This window comes from Oryzias melastigma, linkage group LG1, assembly GCF_002922805.2.
Source record: "Oryzias melastigma strain HK-1 linkage group LG1, ASM292280v2, whole genome shotgun sequence".
In the NCBI taxonomy this organism is placed as follows: domain Eukaryota; kingdom Metazoa; phylum Chordata; class Actinopteri; order Beloniformes; family Adrianichthyidae; genus Oryzias; species Oryzias melastigma.
Window position 1 is genome coordinate 607,582 of NC_050512.1, and position 25,267 is coordinate 632,848.

At 41.6% G+C, this 25,267-nt stretch overlaps 2 protein-coding genes across 5 annotated transcripts; one reads left to right on the forward strand and one right to left on the reverse strand.

Annotated features, from left to right (window-relative positions):
- The first annotated feature begins 9,786 nt into the window (after positions 1-9,786).
- On the forward strand, positions 9,787-12,523 carry LOC112137317. Its single transcript, XM_024259570.2, has 3 exons — positions 9,787-10,743; positions 10,835-10,868; positions 11,430-12,523. Exons 1-3 carry the CDS (start codon positions 10,510-10,512, stop codon positions 11,813-11,815), a joined length of 654 nt encoding a protein of 217 aa, XP_024115338.1. The 5' UTR covers positions 9,787-10,509; the 3' UTR covers positions 11,816-12,523.
- Positions 12,524-20,378: 7,855 nt separating this feature from the next.
- Positions 20,379-24,273, reverse strand: LOC112137479 (tumor necrosis factor ligand superfamily member 14). 4 transcript variants are annotated; one of them, XM_024259817.2, is made up of 7 exons: positions 23,330-24,273; positions 22,893-23,147; positions 22,198-22,260; positions 22,096-22,126; positions 21,776-21,883; positions 20,899-21,133; positions 20,379-20,768 (listed from the first exon to the last, which is right to left on the reverse strand). In XM_024259817.2, exons 2-7 carry the CDS (start codon positions 23,103-23,105, stop codon positions 20,579-20,581), a joined length of 840 nt encoding a protein of 279 aa, XP_024115585.1. In that variant the 5' UTR covers positions 23,106-23,147; positions 23,330-24,273; the 3' UTR covers positions 20,379-20,578. The 4 variants fall into 4 exon arrangements, with proteins under 4 accessions (XP_024115585.1, XP_036071266.1, XP_024115584.1 ...); XM_036215373.1 differs by having other exon boundaries at positions 22,950-23,162; XM_024259816.2 differs by having other exon boundaries at positions 22,893-23,162.
- Positions 24,274-25,267: the final 994 nt, after the last annotated feature.

Here is a 25,267-nt window from a genome sequence, read left to right on the forward strand (position 1 = left end):
CTAGGCATGTTGACATTTGCAGTGGGGTCATCTGGACCCCACAAGACAGCACGCTGAACTTTTTATTCTCACTGATTTTTGATCTTCACTGGTGTCCGCGGCAGACATGAAATCCTGTCCACATTGGTCATGAGATGGATAACACGTCAATGTAAGGCTGGGGTAATCTGGACCCCATAAGAAAGCACAAGGGTTAAGATGCAGCCTGTCCTCTCTATGACCCTCTATGGACCCTGACAACCCAAAACCTGCAGCACCTGTACGGGTCAACCCCTGTGTAAGACTTTAGATAGCCTCCATTTATAAAATGAGACATACAGCATTTTAGGTCCATATTTGTAAACATTCCTGAGATGTGGTAGGCTTGTAGACAGAAGCAGATGTGTGGCCAGAATGAGGCTAAAGCAGAATCTAGGAACATTCTGTACCAACAGAAAATAACAATTGGAGTAAACTGCAGGAAGTAGTGCGAGATGCCTGGATGCAGCCAGCTAAAACATCAGATGGGCGTTGCTGGTAGACTGACATTTGGGTCAGGCCAGTGTAAACTCAGGCCTCAGCAGACGCAGCCTTGTGCTGTGTAAACCGGCTTGCAGGTAAAACATGAAAAACAAAAACATGAACTGAACAGAATAAATCAAAGATGGAGTTTGGACTGTATTCTGTGTGGAGTAAACGTTTGAAGGAAAACTCCAATGGATTGTGCCTAATGTTCATTTTTGACCATATCTCCTCCAGATCAATGGAATGGGACAAAATACCACAATAAAAACCACCAGGAAATGCTGATAATGGGGAAAAAAACATCAATCAAAAAGAATAGTATCATACAAACAGGGGAATGGTCAACAGTTGACCTTTAAATCTAAAAATATGTGGTTAAGAAATGCATTGTTAGGGTTGATGGGAAGTGTTCATACAATTCAAGTCCTCTCAACATAACAAAGACAACAAGCTACAACAGACCTGACCTAGACCCCCCCCACCCCCACACCGTCTCTATAGACGTCCAGCCCCTCTACCTCTGCTTCACATTCCTGTGTACAGAGGGAAGAGAGTCGATGACTGAGGAGAGACTGAGCGGGAAAAGGAGAGTTCTCTCTCATCTTCTGCATGGGCTGAGTCTGTTGTTGTCTGGAGGATCATTTCTCTTAGTTAGCCTTTACAAAATCATTCTTAGTTTCATACGTGAACTTTCAACATGTCTTCATCGTGACATCAAAAACCAAACATCCAGACGATAAGAATCTTCTGCATCCTGATCCTGCATTTATTCTAAAATAAACTCCCCTTAGTCTACCCTAAGGTTGTCATGGAAACTGCACAAATCCATAGGTAATGCATGGAGCAGTTGCAGGGAGATGTGAAGAGCACATGAGCAACAGAAAATATGGAAATGCATTTGGATGCAGAGGATTCTCCTATTTTCTTTCTTCTCAAGCTTTTTCATTTCAACCACTTTTTGCTTAAAATCTTGATATTCTGAAAAAGAAAAATCCAGACCATCTTACCTCATGATGGCAAACGCCTCTTCTGACTTAAATGAGGAAGGGAAACCATAGACAGCGAATGGATATGGATGAGAAAATACCAGACGTTCCATAAAAAAATGCAGCAATAATAATGCACTAAGTTTAGGAAATTGTTATTCAATAAGGAGAGAACTTGAAAGTGGAATAGAATGATTAAGTTGTGAAAGATTAAATTGTGAAGCATTTTACAGTGAATCATGCATTCAGAAGTCTTTGGCGGTTGGGCTTTGGGCCAGAAAAATGTTGCATGCAGCAATGACCTTTGATGTAGTGAGGAGACCCCCAGAGCCCAGACGCTGATGGTGGTTAATCTCATAAAACAAATATACCCCAAGCGTCCAACACAGCCTCAATGGGCTTTGTACCGGTACTTAAACATACAAGTCAGTCATAAAACAGAAACAACAACCAGAAGTTTAAGCATAATAAACAGACTAAACTAATCTGGGAATCCCTACCCTCTGATCCTCCATATCGGTAAGGAAAAACTCCTAAAAAACCCGGTTTTGAGAGAAAAAAAGAAGAAACCTTAGGGATGTCCACATAAACGGAGGGATCCTCTCCCAGGACGGACAAGTGATTTACCAGAACTGACAAAGAACAATCAGCTCATCTAACCCTACAACACATGTCTGAATGTTCATGGTCCCCCAGACGACACTGCTCAGGTCCAGGTAAAGACAGGAACACAGACGATCCACCTGGAATCTCTCCCACTCTGAAGGAACAACCGTGCCAAACTGACAGCCAGGAGGAGAACAGAGGGCCAGCTTCATGACGAACCAAGTCAAAGCGCCAGGAGGAGAACGCGGTGGAGGTGGGCCGGCGCAATGTCTGGAATGTGGAAAAAACATACGTCATAGAATTTAAAGACAGGGATTTGATTGTGATTGGCTGTGAAAAAGTGAGCACGTCAGCTATTGGCTCAGAGTGGAGACGGTTGATGATGTAAGGAGTGATGAATAAATGCCGAGCACACCTGTGGTGAGGTAGATCTTCCTTGTTGAAATTGCATCAAATCTTCACTTCTTTTTGTCCTTTTGCTATTTTCTCTGAATTTCAATGAAATATGTCAAAGTTCCCTTTAATATTAGTAATAATGAATAAAAGGAAACACAATTTTCATTAGTTTGTTTTTATTAACCCAAAAATTCAAACACTAAGAGAGAGAGCCCAAATATCAAAAACTGACCATGTAATTAGCTGGTATTTCCTCCGTTTCCTGCAATGACAGCTTGACAGTGACGTCTCCTGCTCCTCTCTAGACTCACGATGATGTTCTGAGAGGTTCCACTCTTCCACAAGTTCTACATGCAGATCTGCAGGCCACTTGGAGGTCTGATCTTCCAGTCTCTGTTCCAGCTGGTCCCAGACGTGCTCTATGGTGTTCAGGTCAGAGGTCATTGCTGGTCATACCGTACGAGCCACTCCCACTTCCTGAAGTCCAGCTGTGATGATTCTGGCTCCATGTGGTGGAGCATTATCATCCATGAACAGAAAGTCGGGGTGTTCTGGTGGAATTGGGGGATGATGATGGTTCTATGACGTCTCTGAGGTCAGAACCTGCAGTGACTGGGCCGTCTACAAGAACCAAACCAGTTTAGCTCTGACTGGTGATGTCTGTCCAGACTGAGATCACGGTGACCTCGACGTATCGCTCACCTCACCTTCTCCATCAACACTGATGACCATCATTTCTGTTCAAGAGGACCCGACACTCAACAGTGAACAGGACAGTAGACCATGGCTGCATTGTCCAGGTCACATGGTCTACTGCAAACGTTCACGGTGGTGTCTTGGTGTCTGTGGATCACCTGTAACGGTCGTCTGTCATTCCAGTCAAAGAGGTGGAGTCTGTTGTGAATGGTTGGTCTGTAAATTCTAGAACCCTCACATCTGGTAAACGGCCTGCAGCTGTGTGGCGTTTGCTAAACCATGTCTGAGGTCAGAGGTCAGGAGGTTCTGGTCATGGTTGTGGTCTGTCTCTGGCGGGGCTCCACTCCTGGGTCTGTCACAAACTCTGACAGTAGTTCTGGTTCTGGATGTTAGTCTGCTGATGACACTGAGAATCACCAAGTTCACCTGCAGCATCTGACTGTCTCCTACCAACCTGAAGGTGTTCTGACCAGGTGGAGCTGCTGGTCTGTGTTCATGTCTGTTTGAATGATGAACTTGGAACGACTGAACCACATTTTAGACCACAGAATGTTGGACTTGATGTTACTTTGAAAAGGTTTTTCTTATGGAATGTTTTGGCTCCAGTAGGTGAAACACTGTAGACAGAGAGACCATCATGTAGAAAACACTGAATGAGGTGTTTCTGTCACTACAATACGATCACCTCTGTGTCCTGAAAATCTGTGAAGTCAGACAAACTGAGTTTACGACATCCACATTTCACAACATTACAAACTTATTGTGGGTAGCGTAATTTAATAAAATATTTACAAACTGTTTTTTTTTATTATTCATTGTGAATGTCATGTGATCCCATCAACGTCAGCATCTCCATTGCAGTATCAGTGAAAGCCGTACCTTCAATTTTTCATGAGTGTCAGCCAGACTTGTCCTGACTTGTCTCAACACAGGTTTCACCGTAAATTAGGGCATGTTTGTGTAACACTCCACAGATAAGATCGTCTCTTCTTCATTAGAAAGTGGGCAGGAAATTCCCTACTTTTGTAGAAGAAGCTTAGGATTCCTCACGTATGTTGGTCAGCCCCGCCTTGTCCTGAAGCATCAAAGACCCACTCCTAACAGTCATATCTCTGGTTGTTTTAACATGTTCTTGTGGCATTTTTCATATGATGGTGGTCATGTACAGGGAAGCAAATAAGTATTTGAACCCGAAAAAGTCAGTGTTAATATCTGTTACAGTAGTCTTTGTGATTCCGCAGGTCAAACGTTTCCTGTAGTTCTCATCAGGTTTTCACAAACTGCAGGAGGGATTTTGGCCCATTCCTCCTCCCAGATCTTCTCTAGATCAGTCAGGTTTTGTTTGATCTTCCTCCAAAGATTTTCTATTGGGTGTAATTCTGGAGACTGGCTAAGCCACTCCTTAAAAATTTGTAAAGTTTTGAAAAAGTAGTTTTATAGTGTTCAATAAATGTTTATCCTGTTTGTCCAGCGAACTACAGTGTGCTTTGGATTTTGGCCCCCTGTGTGATTGAGTTTGACCACCCTGCCTTAGTGCTTCAACAAGCTTCACTTGCTCACCTCTAACAGGCCAAAATTTAGAAAAAAACTCAGCGGTTTAAATTTCTACAGATTAAAGCTAAACTCAGGAATAAGAGGTCAGATGTGAGGAGAATCCTTAAAAATATCTGAATAGTTTTAGGCAAACTTACAAAATGAACATGAAAAATTTAGCAGAATGCAAAGGTTGAATTTTCCTATGAAAAACGGCTGGTGATGTGACGGCAGTGTGCTGCCTGCTGCTGATCAAGCTTCTGGGTTTACACTTGTTGAGGAAGCAGATATGCGAGAAAGGAGGAACACCACAAGAGGATACCAAAGCGACGACTAACGCTTGCTTCATGACAGAGGAACACAGATTTTAAGATAAGACCCTGGTGTTGAGTGTTGATAATACACAGCTATCTATTTTCACCTGATAACTGCTCTGATTATTTTGTTATCAGGCACACACTTGTTTCCTACCTGTCATGTTTCGACGGAGCCCTTCCGTCTTCATCAGAGTCGTCACCAGGTGGTGGAGTGTGACTTGTATAAAACAGCTGATTGTTTCTGAGGCGGAGTCACCTGTCAAAGTCTGACAGGTGACTCCGCCCCCTGCTGTCCAGCCTGTGCAGGAGGATGTTGCTCCAATTAAGGGAGAGCATCCCTGTTCATGGCGGTCTGGGCTTGCTTTCAACTCAAATTGGCTCATTATTTTCCTGCTGCAGGCTCTGAGTAAAACATGAGAAATGATCCAAATTTGCACATAAAAGACTGAAGCAACTTCTTTTTTCCAGCTCAAGTCTGGAAAATCTATCAACTTTTACATCAGTTTCACACATGTGTGCAAATTAACACACAACATGACATAAACACAGAAAATCGGGCTAACTGGAGTGAGGAGTTACTACATGTGTTCTATCAGAACACATGAAAATGTTAGAAGTTTCTACATTGAAATAGAATTTAACATGACGATAGTGTTGCCCTGTTTTAGCCTTCCTTATTACATCTAAGATCACAAGATTCTCTGAAACTGCTCAGTCAAAATATGGTTAGTATGTACTTCTGAAGGCTTGTTAATGAAACCTATGTTTTGTATCATTTAACTCTTCGTTAGCTAGACCATACACATACAACTCTGAGTAATAATTTCTCATTGCATTTGTATTCATTGTGATTGGGTCTCTATGGTCTGTCGTATTTGTGAAACACACTTAAATCAATTTGCAAAGGAATTCTACAAATAAAGGTTGTGGTTCTGTCATATTCTTTTCAACATTTGCTTGCATGTAGTTTTCAATCTCCCTGACCTTTTAATGTTTTGATGTGATACTGCAATCACTTCGTCCCAGTTCTTACTAGCTGTTAGCTGTTGAGTGATTCTGCTGTGAGAGCAACAAAAGCACGGTAGACGAAACTGCTCTCTTTCTGCTGAAAGTCAGCAAGTTTTGTTTTCATTTCGTAAGGGAAAATGGAAAGATGTCACATGTGCACTGCTCCAAATCTAATTTGAAAATGGAGACGGTAACTTCTGGGTGAAAAGAAGCCCATAGATCCCTTTGATTCAAAGTCAGAATGGCCTGTGTATGTCATTGACCAGAACCCAGTAGGCTCTGTGTGTTTGTGCGTTGGGATCTTCTACCAAAGATGGAAAAAGTTGTTCAGTAAAAATCACATGAATCTCTGAGCTGCTGAAATGATCTCAAACCTTGGCTTGAGATTCTGTCATTTTCAGTAAGGGGAAATCAAGCAACAACCAGAAAACGTATTACATCCCTCCATATGACACAGTTCAGAACCTCGCTGACTAATACAGTCAGTGTGATGTTTCCTCTGCTGGAGGATAGAAAACTTCTATCTGGGAAAAAATTTAACACCGGTGGCAAAGAAAAAACATTTAACCACTTCAGCCTCTAAAAAGAAGTCTTTTGCTTTTGGAAGATTTAAAAAAACATAAACTAGTAATGAATATATTTGAGTTACATTCATGAAACTTTAACTGATAGTGTCTCCTCTGAGGGACAGAAGAGATGGGGCTTTTTGCTCTGCGTAACATGTGACCTTCTACTAACGCTACATTTTCAGGCTCTCTGTTTCACACTGACTTCCCAATCTCTACCACTCCCACTCAAAAAAAAAAAGAAACAGTTCTCTTATCTTTCCCATCACAGTATTACAGTTTTGTTGAAGGGTTTTTACAAATCTAGAACTGATGAAAATCTTGAAGAATTCCCAACCCTCTCTTAACGTCAGTTTTTAGTCTAAATCCAAAAACCTGTGTTGTTTTCCAGGACATAGTTTCTGCAGAGCAGCAGGAGTTTATTGGAAATTCACCTCTGAGCTGTTGGCGTAGCGTTAGCCTGCACTCATTTCCCATCATCCTTTTGCTTCCACCCTCTCCTGTTTGCTTACAGTCCCTCACAATCCCAGCCTAAACCAAACAATATCTCTCAAAAATGGTGATCAAGAATCCAGCTCAGACGAGGAAACCAAAGACGTTCATGGATCTATTTGTCTGCAGGATGCATCAGAATGGCAGCTTGTAGCCGCTGTAGCATCTACATCACAGCTACAGGCTTTTATCTAACTGCATTTTTATCTGCTTCTGGTGAACAATGATTAGAAATACTGAGGAATGCATTTTTAAACTTTCCTCTTTGACCTCCATCATTAGAAAAATGACACAAGTGCATCTTAAAACACCAAAAGCAGCATTTTACATTTCAGTGGACCCTTAAATGTGACAGGAGAATTTCATGCATTCATAAAATCTATTTTTATTTTGTTTCAAATTTCAATGCTGAGGCTAATTTTGGTAACAACCGTCATGTTTAAACAGGAACTACTATGTTTTTGTTGTAGGAAGCTTTTATTTTTCTTTACCATCAAATATGAAAATGAAAGTCATTTTTCCAAAACTACATTTATATTTTTTGTAAAGAAATCAAAATATTGTATATTGTAATATTGTATTGTATTGTTAATGTTTACATTTTGTATTATAGTAAAAAAAACATTCTTGCTGGAAAGTTGGTCTGGTCTTCGTCACTAACGAGGGACACCCCTGACCCGGGCTTTAAAGTGCAGCGGTTGTGGTGAACAGCCACAGTTTTAGTTCCCAGCTTCACTGTTGTTTCTGTTAAGATTTATTTCCAATTTTGTTTTTATCTCTTCATGTAATCAAACTGTAGACTCCTATTAATAGGTTTTGTTTATTTCATAAAAACTTTAATGATGATGATGATGTCAGACTATTTAAATCCCCCCCCCAAAAAAAAAATCCCTTCTTCTGTTTTGTTCAGTTCATGCAGTTACACTTCCCTATTTAGTGAAAACACAAATGTTACGTCATTGACTGACAACAGTACAACCAGCTGACCAACCAGAAGAAAAGATTTTGAGTGTCATCAGCATAAATTCCACAGAAAATGTTAAAAGTAAATTCTGAAACAGCCGTGTCTGCCGGTCCAGGAGGGAAAGTTCTGTCTGTGATGACATCCTAATCGGTTTATGATTAACTCGACCTCTTCTGTCAAAACAAAGAAGTCGACTGGCAAACACAGGTCATAGGGTTTGCCCTTCAGGGTGAAGTGAAAAAGTAATAGCTCCCTTTACTCCAAAGATACATCATGACATCATCAACACAATCACACAGAGCAGGCAGTGAGTCACTGGCATGATAGAAGTTTGTCCTTCTCGTCTATAAAGATTCATTTTAATTCAAACCTATTAAAGCACATGTGTCAAAGTCAAGGCCCGGGGGCCGGATCCGGCCCTCCAGACCATTTTATTTTATTGTTATTAATGACCCGATGTTATCTTGCACTTATTTCTAACTTGTATAATTTTGACAAAATATATTTTTATGGAGAATAAAATATTTAAGGATTAAGTTGATTTATTCTGGAATAATATTCCTGCCTTTTTATTATATATAATTATGTTAAAAAGTTACGGTTTCACAGTTTAAAAATTGTCATTCTGTTAGCTTTTTGGACAATTTTGGCATTTTCGGTTGTTTTGGAGTTTCGTTAATATTTCAGCTACATCAGCGGCAGTTTGCTTCTTCCGCCTCCTGGGCGCTGTTTGGTACGGCACATGCTTGCTCTGCTACAACCTGGGCAGTAGAGCTCGCTGCGCTGTCCACCATCCAACTAGCTAGCATTAAGCGCCAACCCACTTAGTCCCCACTTAAGCCAATGTGGGCAAACACGGGTGGGGCCATCACAGAAACTGCAGACAGACCCGGCCCACATTTTCTGACAGACATACCGGTCCAAGTGTTGATAAAATAGCCTCACCGATTACAATGAATCTGGTGGAACTGAACCAATCAAAACAAACATTTCTTAGACCTGCGCAGGAGTAATAGCTAACTAGTAATAGAAATACAATTTGTCATATGCAAAAAACTGAACTGGAAACTAGATTTTTTTTAAAGCAACCAGTAGCTCCATGTGAAAGCAGTAAGGAGTGTTGTTAAGAAAATCTGTTTTGCATCCTGAATATTTTCTATTTATTTGTTCAAAGTCTTTGAGTTTCTTAGTTTGAATTATATTATCATACCAAGTGATAGTTCGCAGACATTATGACTGTTTCTGGTGTTTTTTTTTAATTCTTATTTAGATGATTTAACATGATTGCATTCAGTCGTTTAGCTGATTGAAATATTAGACACTATATTCTTTGTTTTTTATTAAACAGCATCTGCATGAGGACATCGTCTGCACCCACTCGCCAAACGAACCCCAGTTCTGACTTCAGCTCCATTGGAAGCCAAAATCCCACGAGATTCTGTCTAAAACAGTCTAACTGCCTGTGATTATTGAATGCACCCTTGTGTGTTCACATTGAATGGACCTCCTTGCTTGCAAGTAAAACCTGAAAAGATAAGTTTTTGACTCCTGGGTCTTATTATTGTGAAAACTGGCTATGAACTAACAGTGTTTCTACCGTCTGTTTTCAGAAAAAGTTACCTGACAATAGTGACAAAATTTTGAAGTATTTCTCTGTTTCGTGGTGGGGTCAATAGAGTGCCATGAGTGTGGTAACAACAATACCCTTTTTGTAGCTATTTGTACATGAATGATTACAGGCTAAAAATAAAAAGCAGAAGTTAATTAAAGCAAATTCCACATGACTCAATCTGTTGTTGCATGAACTGGAACAGCACAGAGGTCGTTGCTAAATCCTGAAGAATCTCGGGAAAACACTCTCTTCTGTCTCCTGTTTTCCACGTTTTCTACTGTCACGTGACATAAGATTTTCCGACGTGACGTCACGCCTATGTGGTTGGCATCTAAAGAGCAGTTTTTCTCCTTAATTCTCCTCGCAGGAGGCGAAGTTCTCTTGTTTCGGAACCATTTCCGCTGACTCTTTATGAAGCGCGTTCATCTCCGCCGGTCCGGGCTCGGTTCGGAGGTTGTGCACGGTTGTGTGATGGAATGAAGCAAAGCTTGCCTTTTCGGTTTCCAGCGCGCGCGCTCGCTCGCTCGCGCTCCCTCTGAGGCGCAGCTGCAGGGAAAGTTTCCCGGCTGTTCTGTTCTCACCGAGAAGTCGGGCTGACGGAGAGTCACAGAGAACCTCTCCAGTGGATGTGTGCGGGCGCGCGCGCGCCTGTGTAGGCGAGAGGGAAACCCATGACTTCCGCGTTTTTCCTCCCCATGCGAGCGCGCGCGCTGGAGGGAGATAAAAAGTCCTATAGCGCGCGAGGCCGTGACATTGTTCTCGGAGCGCGGGGACTGCGCGCAGACGGACTGCTGTGTCTCTCGGAGGTGTGACGCATCCGACCGGATCCATGGGACACCAGAACAAAGAGGTGGACGAGGAGTCGCTCCAAGCCAGGGAGCGCGTGCGGAGCCGGTGGCTGGATGTCTTCCTCATCGTGTCCGTCCTCGTCCTGTTCTTGGCGGTAACGGCCCTGGCCGTCGGGGGGTACGTGGTGCTGTCAGCGCTGGGCTCCAGACCGAGCCCCGCCGAGGCCGGAGGTCACATGAAGGTGTTCGCGGACCCGCCGTCACCTGCGTTCAAGGTAAGCTGTCCCTTCAGTTCAGCGACAATCTGCTGCTTCTTTGGACATTAATGAACACATTCTAACAAACATTTCTCTGGTTTATCAACAGATGGACAACTTTGCATATGTAGAACTCATCTCTTGTAAGTGTTTTTTATTTATTTTTGCAAAAAGTACCCTACTGAAGTATAGCCTACTACACGTGTACTCCGTCTATTTTAATAAAAGTGAGGCAGTATACTTTAAGTTTATGTTCCAATTAAGAATTCGGTTAGTCTACTACACGACATAAGCTAGATAGTATCAAGTCAAACCTTATTTGTGCAGCAATTTTCCAAAAAACAATTTATCTCAAAGTGCTTTAAAGAAAAACAATCAAGTTTTATAAACAGAAAACAAGACACCCCCCACCCCCCCACACACACACGTCTACACACATACACACATATACACGTATATACTCAACTTCAAGTGTTCTGCTCTTTGCTATGGGTGAACAAACATGGATGTCATTACCTTGATTTTGAAACCGCTTTTCAAATCTATAGAATAAGTCTTTAAGAAGAATAAGTACTGATGGAAAGTTTAACAAAATGTTGGTTTGACGTGTCAACAATCCAATATCAAATGTACACTTTAGAATGCAGCACGGAGCAGATTTTGCAGACACTGTCTTATGGTCTCATGTTTGTGTCTTCCCTCAGCCGAGGTGGAGAACAAGACCATACCATTGGGACTGGTCAACATTGCCAAAGGGACGTCTGTCGGAAGCAACTTTGTCTTCAACCAAGATCATCACTCCCTGACGCCGCGCCAGGCCGGGGCCTACTTCCTTTACATTGAAGTCAACCTCACCTGCACACACGAGTGTAGTGATGGCCTCCTCAGACTGCAGGTGGACGACAAGCTCCACTGTGATGTGTATCTGAAGGGGGATAAAAGGTCTGTGAGCCACAAGTGCTGGACTGTGGTCGATTTGGACAGGAGAGGCCTGGTTACTCAGATGAGAGTAGAACTACCCAAGCCAGAGCCGACAGACTGGAAGCTTGAGAAGAAAGGTTCAGGACTGGGGATGTTCTTTATAGGCTGATACAGGCTGAGGCGTGGTCGTCTCGACTCGGACGTACCTGTGACCTGTAAATGGCAGCTTCCCTGCAGATTTGAACACAAGTGAGTGTTGCGTTAATGACCATGAAAGTAAAGTAGCCCCGCACCAGCGCCGCTTTGAAAGCAGGCGTGTGCTGTCAGCAATGTCTGCAAGTTTTTTTTAAGGTGGATTTCCGGTGAAAATTCAGCTATCAGAAATCAAACTGGAAGAAGAGAGAAACAAAACCATTTTTATTTGTAAATTATTTTAAAAAATGTTCTATTTATTTCTTAAGCTGTAGTTATTTATGCATGTTCATGTATTTTCTGTGAAAACATGTTTCCATGTAGGTGCCACTACATTTCTGTCAATGTGCAATACACGGTGATCATCTTGACTTTATAGTTCTGTTTCCATGACATGAAGAGCTGCAACATCACGTTTTCTGTGGGCAGGTCAGAACCTCACAAGCTCATCATCTGTTTCTTTTGACAACCTTTCAGTAAAAGGGGGTTCGGCCGAGTGCTGAAGCGACGACTTGAAGCCCACCTGTTGATAAAACAGAGGATGACATGTTGTCTGCACGTTACATTTGGATTTCAAGCTCAAAGATATTTTTTATGGGAATGAAATGTAAGTCCTATGGACGTCTTCTCAGTGCTGAATGTATTTTTATTGTAATTTATATTAAACTCAAATGTGGTGAATACAGTTGTTTCTGGTGTTCATGTGAAGACCTCAATCAATGAGTTGTTAAGGTGGAATAAATGATACATTTACAGATGAGGGAAAGTTCCCTGTCATTATCAAGTGCATTGCAGGGACTGGATGCATTTCACATCCTGTTTATTTGTCATGTGGTTTTTTTAAAAAAAAAGCTGTGAGTCTGCAAACAAACATGCATCTCTTGTGTTAGTATATGCTAAAAATACAACATTTTCCACTGTTACGCTTGTAAAAACACATCTGTATACATGTCTGATTAAATGTGTTTTTTAATACCACATCAGAAACTAAACTTGCTTTTTTCTGTGCTAGATATACCAAAATATTAGTTTATTTATTTTGGGAAAAACATTTATCAACATCTAAGTTACGTCTGGATTCCGATTACGCTGAAAGTTCAGGAACTATTGTTGACTGTGAAAGCTCATCGGTCTCCTTCCCTGAGAAATTCTGGTCTAGGAAAGCTTGAAATCACACGTAACTATTTTCAGCATTTAAAACAACCATTTATACCGGAACCTTTTTATCTGCATCTGATGGGAGTTGACATTAAATAAATCTCATTCCTTAATATAACACTTAATAGTTCAAACAAAGGTGGAAATGACCACATTTTACACTTTTCAGAAACCATCAAACTGCATTGAATAGAGAACACACTGGCTCCCTCGGCTCTTCCTTCCAGACAAGCTTCTGGGATTAGGATCCTTTTAGACTCAGCTATGATCTCCAGCTCAGGGTAAAATCCTCACCATTTTTTCTTTTTTAGGTGAGAGATATTTATCATACCAGAAACATGATGTCAGTGGCCGAGCCTAGACCGATGCTTCTGCTCCCTCAATCTCATTTGAAGGACTTCAAAAGGGTTTGGTAAATGCGTAAGTCAGAAGGAACTTCACCGCCTTCGGGCTGCTGTGAGACTGTCAACCCACGCTAGCACGCACAGACGTTAGTGCCCGCAACTCTGCACACACTAGTATTACATTTAGAAAATGTAGTATCTTGCTGTTCGCTTTGGCCAAGCTGTTATAAACTTCCAGTGAGTCTTTTTGAGCCCAACCAAACTTTATTTATTATTTTTTTGGTTACAGCTCCTTGTTGCTCTTATGTTTAATTCATTGATTCCTGTCTGTGTTTTCAGCAATACTTTTATGTTATAGTAAAGAGGGTGGTCATGTTTTCCGCCACAGGTCCTTTACTGAAAACACAGTGGATGGATGCTACAGCTTTACAGAGTTCAACATCACCTTTTAGCTGCCTAACGGTCTGAACCACAACTCACAGTTGATTGCCTGTGACTGAGAGCGGCACGGTGGTGTAGTGGTTAGTGCTATCGCCTCATAACCTGAAAGTCTCAGTTTGAATCCTGGCCGGGACCTTTCTGTGTGGAGTTTGCATGTTTGTCTTGTGCATGTGTGAGTTCATTGGTGTCTCTGAATTGTGTGTAGTTCAGGGTGTACCCTGCATTCGCCCAACAGTGGCTTGATTCTAAGGTTTTGCAGAGAAAAAACCCAATTTTCCTCACAGAAACTAACAAAACATGTTGAAACTTTGAAAACGAGGGTTTTTAAAATCAATGTGAGGACTCTGATGATCATGTATATATAGTTTTGTAATTGTGTCTTTATTGGGTCAATTTCAGGACAGCAGCATTTTGGTAAAAATGAATATTTACTTTTCTGGTGATGTTTTTAGTGGAAAAGTAGAACTGCGGCACATGAAAAGGTTGTTTTCATTGTATAGATGGGTGTTTGTGATGCAATTCAATCATTTTAAAGGTCAGCTGATAAAGGTCAGTAATTAATCTTCTGTACAACAGAGTCCAGTAAAATGAAAAAAGAATATAAAATATATGCATCAGTTAAGAAGAAATTGTTTTCATTGTTTTCTTTGCAGGAAAAACTGCAGCTGTTTGTATTTGAGTGTTAAACCAATGCAAGCAAAAACAGAAATCCAGTCAAAAGGGATTGTTTTGTTTTAGCATCAACTTGAGTCAGCCTCTCCCATTTTATATCTGCAAATCTTCCTTTGCAAGAGCAGAACACTCATTCTTTCTGAAACTACAGAGCACAGGAGGATGTCATCCAAATTACTACAGCTAAAGACTGATTCAAGGTCTCCTCTGGAGAATCACATACATGTGGACAACTTTATCAAGAATCAGCTTTAAATTCTTTTGGAGAAGATTTACTCAACACAGCATTGATCTACACGAGACATGCCTGAACTGTGAAATGAGGCTTTTGAAGAACTTCTAATTACTGCTTCAGTGTAACAAATAAAAATGAAAGTAAACTTACCAGCAGGGTGTGTTTAAAAAAAAAATAGGGCCAGGACCTCATTGCACAGTTTCCAACATGTATTTCAGTTACCTCATCTACTCTGAATACCTTATGTACTCCTACCATACTGAGGCTCTCTGCCAGCTGCTGTCAGTCACAAACAATGACACACCTTCTCTGAAAGTATGATAGGTATAAACATCATGGTACGCCCCAATGAGAATGGTACGCCCCAAAAAGATGATTGAACTCATAACTTGACTTACTTCATAATTGTGATTTATTGGCAAATGTTAAAAACAGTAAAAAGGGTCCCTATAGTGTTGTTGGACGTTCACTAAAATGTTCTATATGTTTTATGATCTAATGATATCAGTCTCAGTCTGATGATAAGCAGGGGGTCGCTCTGGGATTGACTGATCATGACTTGACCCACCACCATCAGCCGTCCCTCCTCATTACATTAAAGGACTGCATGAGGAACACACCTCACCTGTTAACACCGGGTCACATTAGCTCACACGTTAGCTCACACGCTGGCTCCAATATTCCACTACTGCAACTCCTTCACCATTTATGCAATAAATGTAGACTCTGATGCAAAGAAAAGTGTCCTTCATTGTGAAGTATTTCATATTGGTGCAAAGCTGCTTTTCTCCACATCAGAATCGGCTGGTTTGATTGATTGTTTAAACAGTTGAGGATTTACAGTGTGTCAAAGAGTGTTTGATATTTAGGTGTCCTTGACAACATCTGGTGTTAAAGCATTAAACTACTTCAGTGATTCTGAATCTCCTGTTTCAGGTAATGGTGACCAAATATTAAAGTCCCACTCCAATGAAAACAGTGTTTCTGGTGTTCTTTTAATATGTTCTTGAAGCATTTTCCTCATGAGAGAGGAAAGAAAGTTATCATTAAAACTACATTTCTGATCATTTCTTTATTCAAATTGTTACGGATCAGGAGCCGGTGCAAAAAGGTCATTGGAAAAAGCTTGTAAATGTGACTTTCAAGTTGCTAAGGCCACGAGCTCTCTGCTCCACTCTATCCTCATGCATCCATAGCATCCAGTTTCTATTTTTAAGTCTGTGTACAGACGCAATCTAAAGTCCTAGGAAAATTGGCGCAGCGTGTCGGTGGCAGAAGCACAACTTGTTGCCTTCTAGGGACAACAGTGTAGCTTCTGTCTGGCTCATGGAGCAGTGACCCAGATACACACCCTCTTTTGGGTGCTGGAGGGTTTGTGGGAATTTGTTTTGGTGAAACTGACAGGTGGATTGGAGCGGGTTCCGTTGTCATGCAGTCATTGCACCGGTCCGTTGTGGTGAAGAGAGATCTGAGTCAGAAAGCAAAGCTCTTAATTTACTGCTCGATCTTCGTTCCAGTACTCATGAGCTCTGGGTCGTGACCGAAAGAACGAGATCCCGACCACAAGTGGCTGAAATGAGTTTCCTCCGAGGGTGGCTGGACGCTCCCTTAGAGATAGGGTGAGGAGCTTGGTCACCCGGAGAGAGCTCGGAGTAGAGCCGCTTCTCCTCCGCATCGAGAGGAGCCAGTTGAGGTGGCTCCAGCATCTGGTCCGGATGCCTCCTGGACGCCTCCCTGGAGAGGTGTTCTGGGCACGTCCCACTGGGTGGAGACCCCGGGGAAGACCCAGGACACACTGGAGAGACTATGTTTCTCGGCTGGCCTGGGAACTCCTCGGGGTCCCCCCAGAGGAGCTGGAGGAAGTGGCCGGGGAGAGGGAAGTCTGGGCATCTTTGCTTAGACTGCTGCCCCCGTGACCCGGTCTAGGATTAGCAGAAAAAGATGGATGGATATAGCTACCTCAACTTCCTTTCATCAACAAAACCTCAGCTTCCCCCTGACCACAGAGGGGCCAGGGTTTGGGTCTCCCTGTGCTGGTTCCCACCTGGATAAAACACAGAGTTATGTCAGGAAGGGCATCTGGCATAAAAAGTCTGTGTGGACTGGTGAAAGCTGATTCACGGTGGAGATGCCGAAAGGTGAACAACCTCATCCTCTTATGAATCAATCATTAGATCCTACAGGCAAGACAGAATCCTAGCAATGAATGGCAAATGGTGTATACTTATATAGCACTTATCTACCTTCCTTCAAGGCCCAAAGTGCTTTTACAGTCACAGACCCCTTCACACACCCACACACCCCTTCATACACACACACACACACACACACATGGCGCCTCCTCTGGTGAACACTGACACCAACCTCCCACCAGAGGCTATGTGGGGTTCAGTGTCTTGCCCAAGAACACTTCAACACATGAACCGGCAAGGCGGAACCGAACCTGCGATCTTCCAATCAGGAGTTGACGGCCCTATCGCTGCACCACAGCAACCCTCGTAAACCATCAGCCTCCGGCACCAGACCCTGCTGCACCACCACCAGAGCCCCCTGGTGGAGACAACCTGCATGAGCCAGATTTACCAGCTGAGAATACATACTACCTGATTCCTGGTGGTCGTCTGTCCTCCTGCTCCTGGACGTGGACTGCACTTCTGCTTCATCTTGACTGTGGACTTCATCATCACTCGTCCCTCAGCTCCATCTGAATGAACTCTTTTAGATACGTAGTTGTAGAAGCTAATCTTTCTTTAACTGTTCTGGTATCTCCTGTCCGTCCTGGGATAGGATCTCTCCTTCATGTGGGAATCCCTAAGGTTTCTTCTTTTTTCCTGACTCAGGTTTTTTTTAGGAGTTTTTCCTTACCGGGAGGGAGGGTCTAAGGGCAGGGATAACCAGTTTATTTAGACTGTTTAGTCTTTAGCTATTTTTTCATATTTTATCACTAATTTTCTGCATCTTTAAAATTACCTGCATGAAGCCCCATGAGGCAAATTTCCTTTGTGATTTTGGGATATATAAATAAAATTGAATTGAATTGAGAAGAAAACGAGAGCCAACAGACTCAGTGGCTGGTGACCAACCTATGAGCTCTACATCTACCACTGCTTCACCTGTACAGCTGAGGGACACGCAGAAGACACATCCCAGCAACCACAAGGTGAGAGGCACCACAACTGTTTCCTATCCAGGACTGATCCAGGGGCTGCCAGCTCTAAAGTCATACTATGCCCAGCTCCCTGGTGTGTATGAGGACTGCATTCTGGATAACTGTATCTACAGACTGTCATCCAGAATGTAAAAGATTTCTAATGGATGATGACCACAAATAATTCAAATTAGAATTCAAAATTAATTCAAATTATCTAGAGATTCACCTCCAGTCCCGAAAAGATCTTATTTCTCAGTAGAAAGGATTGTTACATTTGCTTTGCATGAAAACCTGCAGCTGTTTTGTATCTGTTCTGTTTAAGTATCACATGATAAACTAATATACATATTTCCAACACATTCTCATCCCCAAGTATGTCACAATTGCAAAGCTGATTTTCTAATCTACGGATTGGTGTCTTGTTGTTTTACATGCATTTGTCTTTGATAAGTTGGAGTAAAAGTGGGCAGAAAATGTGGGGCCCTGATGGGTTTGTCTGCAGTTTCTGTAGTGGTCCCACTTGTGTTTGCCCACATTGGCTGAAGTGCACACTAAGTGGGTTGGCCCGCTATGCTAACTAGCCTCCCGATGGGGGTACATGCTAGCGAGGTTCTGCTGTATCGAGCTAGCGAGCTCCCCTGTAGTGATCTAGGGAGCTCCGCTGTCCACTGGGCAGCTGGCTAGCGTAGCAAGCTAACCCAGGTGGGTCCACCACAGAAATACCCATTCATGACCCACATTTTCTGCCCACTTTTAAACCACATGGGCCCACTTGGCCTTGCATGCTGGGATGATATGAGATACTAAACAAAGAGAAGATGCTCAGTTCAGAAATAACAGTTGATGGGAAGCTAGATCCTATGATGGCTGATACTGAGTTCATGACTGTTACTTTTGTTATATTATTCTCATTTCATAGACATTATCTCTAAACATGTTTTAGACACATCAACCACCATTACAACATATCAGATTTCGAATTATTTACAGTTATTCCTACACATTACCATAGAATTACTTTGATGTTTGGTGGACTGATACATTTATCTTAGTATAATTCCTGCAAGAGAGGGTTGATCAGTAATTTCTGAACATTCTGGATGAATTTTTGTTCTGCTAGGTGAGAAGGTCTGAAACCTCAACGGGCAAAGTCAATGTTTTCATGGAATCAAGAACAGCAGATGAGGTGGTCTGAAGTAGACCGCAGCTTGATGTGACAAACAACCTGTGTGGCTGACAGAAAAGAGAGCATATGTGTGATGTTGCTCTTTCCACTGCATGAAGCATTAGATGAATGTGGTCTAATTTGAGTTCAAATGAATAAGAAATTTGGAAATTAAAACTCTTATTGCAAGTTAATAGACCTTGTGCTTTGAAAATTTGCAACAACTTGATTTCTTTTTGTGTCCTATAACTGTCTCGCTGGTAGTCTACAAGGATCTGTATTTTTTTCAGATCTACTGATGTTTATCTGTATCTCACAAAAGGAAATGACCCAAATGTCTAACTGCATTTGAGGTCGGTCTTTTTACTCATCTCGGCTTCTGTGGTTTTGTCTCCACTTAGATTTTTTTTTTGGTTCTTCTATGTTGCCATCTGTCTTTCTGCACAGTTTTGTCTGTTTAGAATTGTTTTCTTTTTCAATTCTTTTGCATTTTTAACTCAATAATAAAATCCCCTCACACTCAAATATCCATGCCTGTCTGCTTTTTTTTCCACATGAAACTGGTGTGTTGTGTAAAAATGTGAGAAAAGCTGAGTCAACAACTCCAACCCCCTGTTTTCACTGCATCCAAACCTAACCACATCCTGCTCTCTGTACACACTTGCTGCCTTGCAGGCGTTTGTGTAGGTTGAATATCTTGCACAGTTATATTTCTGCAGTTGCATTTTGTGGGTTTGCAGTTGTTTGTTGGCGTGTTTCAGCAGCCTAAGCTCCAAACAATTTGGTTGATAGAGGAAGAGCTTTGTACCTTTGTGTTGCGCTGTGATTTTTATTTTTTTTTCAGATAATGTTTTGGTTTGTTGTCTTTTTGTAAAAATCCAAACATGTTCTAAACATTTGCCTCATGACAGATCCAGAGCACATTTTATAGCCTTCGTTCCACCATAGAAATAGAAATGTTCGTCCTTCCAGCACCGTTAGATGCTAACATACACCTGTGCTGCTTGCTTTGTTTCTCCCCTCCACCTGAAAACAAGCTCTTAGTTCTTGAACTGGTAAGGAAGAGCGTGCTGGCCACTCTGTTAGACTGCGTTCTTGCTTAGTGATGATCAGCGAGGCAGAGAAGGTCCTGCAGGAAGCTGTGGTTACTGTTTGGGTTCAAGGGACGCTGCCTTCTGCAAGCAGAAAGTGGCAAACCTGAACAACGTTTCTTTCTCCGTGGTTTGGTTTCCTGAAAATGGCTTTTTGAATATCTCTGAAAAGTTTATAAACTTTACATTTTTACAGAATTTGACCTGCTTTTTCCAAAACTCTTGTATATATGTATGTTTTTTTGCATCCATTTGCCTTTGGAACCAATGTCACCTCTCAAAATTGTATTTAAAAAACTTTATTATAACAACAAAACATGTTGTGAAATTTAGCATTAAATATATAAAGCTGAATATCAGATACCTCGTTGTCACAGTGGTTATGTTTGTCATAAATATTTCCATCAACTATATTTACTAGATAATACCATTTGGGCACAAGTATATATATGAATAAAATGGCTCAGATACATTTTTATAATCCTATGGAGAAACCATAAAGGCCCCCATGAAGTTTTCTGTAGGTCCTGGTCGCAAGTTCTCTGTTTTCTCCACCGTAACAAAGATTTCGTCCCCATTGTGTAGATGGAAAATCCCAGCCAAGAAACTGCTCCACAGCTCTTCCTTTTGTGTCGTCTTTGCACTCTGCTGTTTGGGGATCCAGCAGCGATTACTGCAGGACGCAAACCAAAGATGTCATAAGGAAGGTTCAGATTTGAAGAAGTAAAGTGTTTCTAAACACATGTGCAAGTCTATGACAGGAAAGGGGAGGGAAGGAAGTGAAGAATGATAGACGGCCGTACCTTTTGGATTGCATAAGATCTATAGACATGCCGTAGGCACTGGTGTTTTTCATCACTTTGTGTTGAATTAGTTTGCACTCCTCGACTCCAATCAATTGCACTTTTGAATAGAGGTAGTAATGACCATCTTCCTGAATCTTCAATCGACCTTCTTTGTACTGCATGTTCTTGATGCCGGTCTCACCATCTGTTACCCACTGCACAACGTCATCCTCTCCTGACACGTGACTGGGGCCTAAAGAGACCATAAAAGACATGATGGAGTTGAACAGGAAAACAAAACTCAACATTTCAAGTCCCGTTAAGGTTTGTTTTTTTTTGGTTCTTCAGGAGGCAATAATTTAATTCAGTAGGCAGTGATTAAATTCAGAAGTTGATGAATTGAATCAGAAGGCAATGATTGGATTCAGGGGGCAACAATTCAATTAAGAACTTAACTATTCATTTCAGCAGGAAACTATTTAACTCAGGAGGCAACTATTCAAGTCTGGTTGTAATGATTCGATTCAGGTTGCAACGTTTTAATTCAGGAGGCAACGATTTGATTAAGAACTTAACGATTCAATTCAGAAAGCAATGATGCAAATATCCAATGATTCTGTTCAGATTGCGATATCTGGAATGTCAGCCATGTTTGTGTGATCTTCAAAATACACCTTACATTCAGTTCCTCTTGTTAATTTTACTTGTAATCGTATAATTTTTTGATTATTGATTATTTAAATTCATAAAATAAATAATTTTTAATTATAATTGATACATCTAGAACAATTTTTTCCCCAAACCATTGATTCTCACGATTCCGATTAAACCTAAACCTTTAGTTCAACGGTGTAATCTCGAGATCGGTTTTATCCTAAGAATTGCGTTGTCTTACCCAAAAGGTGAGCAAAGGGTCTCTTTTGGAACCATTCGTGCTGGATGCTGGCCTCAGCATTTTTTATCCACTGCATTATGTCGTTCTCTCCCAACACATTACTGGGGTCTAAAGTGAGATTAAAAGATGTGGGAACATCTAAAATTAAAAATCCTGAGCAAAATGTCAAGTTATGCATAGGTTGGATTTGTTTACAGGTTTAAAGAAAAACTAATAAGTTGTTAATACTCATAACAACAGTTTATAGAGAAATTCATAACATGCAAATATTAACGACAACTTTAGTTGATGTTGTAACAATAAAAGCATTTCAGACCTACCTTTTGACCCTACTCGGCCCTGTAGAGTTCCCTGATGAAAAGCAACAAGAGTTTAAAGAATAAAGTTTTCAAAAAAGGGTTCAAATTGTTGAAGTGCTCTACCTGCTGGCTGGAAAGTGAAGGACCGGACATGTTTTTGCAGAGATGATTACAGGAGGAAAATCCCTGCAGGCAGAGAGGAAAAATTCCTCATCCAGTAGAATAATCTGTACATGCTTGGACAGAAATTGTTGCGTGTTATGTCCAAGAATACGACGAGTCTAGCCATTACAACACATGGGTGTAAGAGTGAACACATTAGAAGTACTATTGTTCCATAAAAAAATGTTCTTTGGTTTACTGTCATTTTTAATTGTTAACATGATCATTCCAGTAGATTGTGAAGGAGAAGCGGCTTGATGAGACGCTTTTCCTTCACAATCTACTGGAATGATCATGTTACCGGTTGAAAGTTACACTGTGTCAAAGATTTTGTGTTTAAGCGTTCTTGCAGTGAAACTGAAGTGGACATTCTGTCACTATGCTCAGAACAAGCTACAGAAGACTCAGGTGTGCAGCAATTATGACAGTTAATGGTTCGGACATGCACCTTTCAGAGGTAGAGGGAAAAGGGAAGGAAAGTAAATGCTTGCTATTGGTGACCTCCTGCTTTAAGTGTGAGTGACGTCTCTGAAACTGCCCACAGAAAGTGCTACTGTCTGCTTATGACGCCGAGCGAAACGCGGAACTTCCAAAGGAAAAGGAATTTCCACTGGAGATTCTGCCTCTCTTTCAACAAGTGCGAACACCAGCCTCACCCGAGTCCTCTGATAAAGATTGTTGATGAGAAATCCTTCCACAAAGAGTCCAATCACCGTCAGTCCCACCAGTAGAAGCAGGAACTTCTGACCATCCCAGGCCCATTTGGTCCTCCTCTGAACAGGTACATGGAGGTAGCTGGCCTGGCTGTCAACCACAAAAACCTGGGGCTGGGCGCCGTCACCAGTCTCTGACATGCCTCCCGGTCCCATTCTTGTTGAAGTGGCACAGATCAAAGGTTCTAAAGTGTAAAACTGCAAGAAAAAGAGCTGAGAGAAACAAAAGAAGGCGGGCAGAACAGAGGAGTTCAAAACTTCTAAATGCTTGTTAGACAGAGCCAGTTTCTGGAAAGTCGTTTTTACACTTACATCTATTGCAGGAAAACAACATAAATGAAAGATGGGGGTTTAGTAACCCTTCCTTTAAAGAAAGTTACCTTAAACGTTCTTCAGTACATCAGTCCACCATCCAGAAACACTGGGTCATTTTCACTGAAGCTCCCGATTTATGTCAAAGCTTATCTTCAACAACATAACCATGCAAATGATCTGATCTAACCACCTTTGGGCTTCTACTCGACATAAAAAAGCCGTCCTTTAAATGAACGAGCTGCTCGTTTCTTGCCTCTCGAGTTGACTCGCCTGCTGTCAAGTGTCACTAATATTGCTTTAGACTCAAGCTACTGTAAAGAGGAAATGAAGATAAGACAGGGAACTCAGACACGAAGAGAGAGTAAGTAGTGTGCATTGGTGTGAGAGGGGCACTCCCTGCTGAATATAGACTTATCATTCAACAGATTACACTTCCTTTTCTTTTCCTTCAGTTTCTATACCTGATTTTTTCTGTTTTTTAAAGTCTGTCTCTGTGGCTGCCAGAAATCTGCATTCTCCTGTCCTAAAGGAATAAAATACACATTTGAATAATGTTACGTACTTTTGCAAAAAGAGCTGGTGGAAACTTTCTTTCAACAGTTTATAGTACCACTACCACCACAGTCTTGCACCAATACCCACAACAACACAAATGTACTCTTCCTCTGTGGCAAACAGTTGTTTCTTGTCCCTTTCCTCACTTGCACAGAATTCAAACCGTTTCCATGATTTTCTATATATTATGTTACCACAGGATGTTGGTCAGAAAGAAATAAGTCATGATGGCCATGACTTATGTCGACAAGGCGTGATGTTACTGTAGGCAACATCGTGTCATGTTTCTGTTTTTCCTCCAGACTTACTATCAGTGCTTTCTTTTAGAGTTGCTTTGCCTTAGACTTCTAACTTTCTTCCTTAATTTCCACCAGAGTTTATTCCACTTCATGACTTGTGATTTGTCTCCAGTGTGATTCCTCGAATGAGTCCTCTGCTATGCAGAGTGCATGACCATTTCAGCAGAAGTAATCTGAGTATGACTGAAAATCCTCTCTGCAAAGTTATGCAAAGCTCCTCTGTTCTTTCTCTTGTCTTTGTCGTGGGAGGGGGCAGTTTGACTTGACAGACTCCACATGGTGCAATCACACAACTCACTCTGACTGACTGACTGACTGACGGCCACAGACAAAACACTTCCTAACTTGTAGATAAATGCGTAATGCTGCATTCACACTGAACACGATTTCTTGAGTCAGATTCTTGTCAGCCACCTCAATTTGGACGATTAACTGTATAAGAGAGAACTGGACAGAGTGTGTGACATCAAGGGTTTACTTCCGGTTCCACTGAGGTTCAGTCAATTTAGTCGCCATTTTTCCACAATATGGACGACATTACCAGACAACGTGAGTGAGCAGTGATTGGTCGGAGTCTGTCTGAGTCATCATTTCACTGTATAACGGTTGTGATGTGCATCACGAGTTAAAAGACTTTCAAACATATTTCCGTAAATTAAAACAAACTATTTATATTCACTCAAAGAAATACACAAATTAAACCAACATAGTATAACCATTTTACCTCATTTTGTTTAGTAAGGGGTGCCAGCTACGAAAAATGAACTGTAGACTCCATCTAAGCCTACTGTCCTTGAGTATGTGGCGATAAAAGAAACAGACGAAAAAAAAAAAAACAGACACAAGCTGGTGCTCATGTTACAAAAAAATCTACAGGGAGGCGCTGTAGTGCCATATAAGGAAACAATAAACTCAGCAACAGTTAAGACAACAATGTACATTCAGAAAAGTAAATTGGCTGTCATTTCCACCCTTACCCTGACCCTAGCCTGGTACACGTCTAGTAACATGTCCGGAACCGGTACTGGTCCGCGTCCAGTACCGACCCATGTCTGGAACCAACCTACGTCCAGTACCAGGTTAAGGTTAGAATACCGGTGCGGTCCATATCCGGTTCCACACCGGTACCGATTTGAGCCCGCAGGTTGG

What these genes read in the sequence shown, in the direction of transcription:
- LOC112137317 (XM_024259570.2), top strand. Translation starts at nt 10,510, where the DNA reads ATGGGACACCAGAACAAAGAGGTGGACGAGGAGTCGCTCCAAGCCAGG. An exon ending in CGCCGTCACCTGCGTTCAAG is followed by an intron (nt 10,744 to 10,834) that starts GTAAGCTGTCCC and finishes GTTTATCAACAG; the next exon opens with ATGGACAACTTTGCATATGT. An exon ending in ATATGTAGAACTCATCTCTT is followed by an intron (nt 10,869 to 11,429) that starts GTAAGTGTTTTT and finishes GTCTTCCCTCAG; the next exon opens with CCGAGGTGGAGAACAAGACC.
- LOC112137479 (XM_024259817.2), bottom strand. Translation starts at nt 23,105, where the DNA reads ATGGGACCGGGAGGCATGTCAGAGACTGGTGACGGCGCCCAGCCCCAG. An exon ending in ATCTTTATCAGAGGACTCGG is followed by an intron (nt 22,261 to 22,892) that starts GTGAGGCTGGTG and finishes CTCTGCCTGCAG; the next exon opens with GGATTTTCCTCCTGTAATCA. An exon ending in GATCTTATGCAATCCAAAAG is followed by an intron (nt 20,769 to 20,898) that starts GTACGGCCGTCT and finishes TGCGTCCTGCAG; the next exon opens with TAATCGCTGCTGGATCCCCA.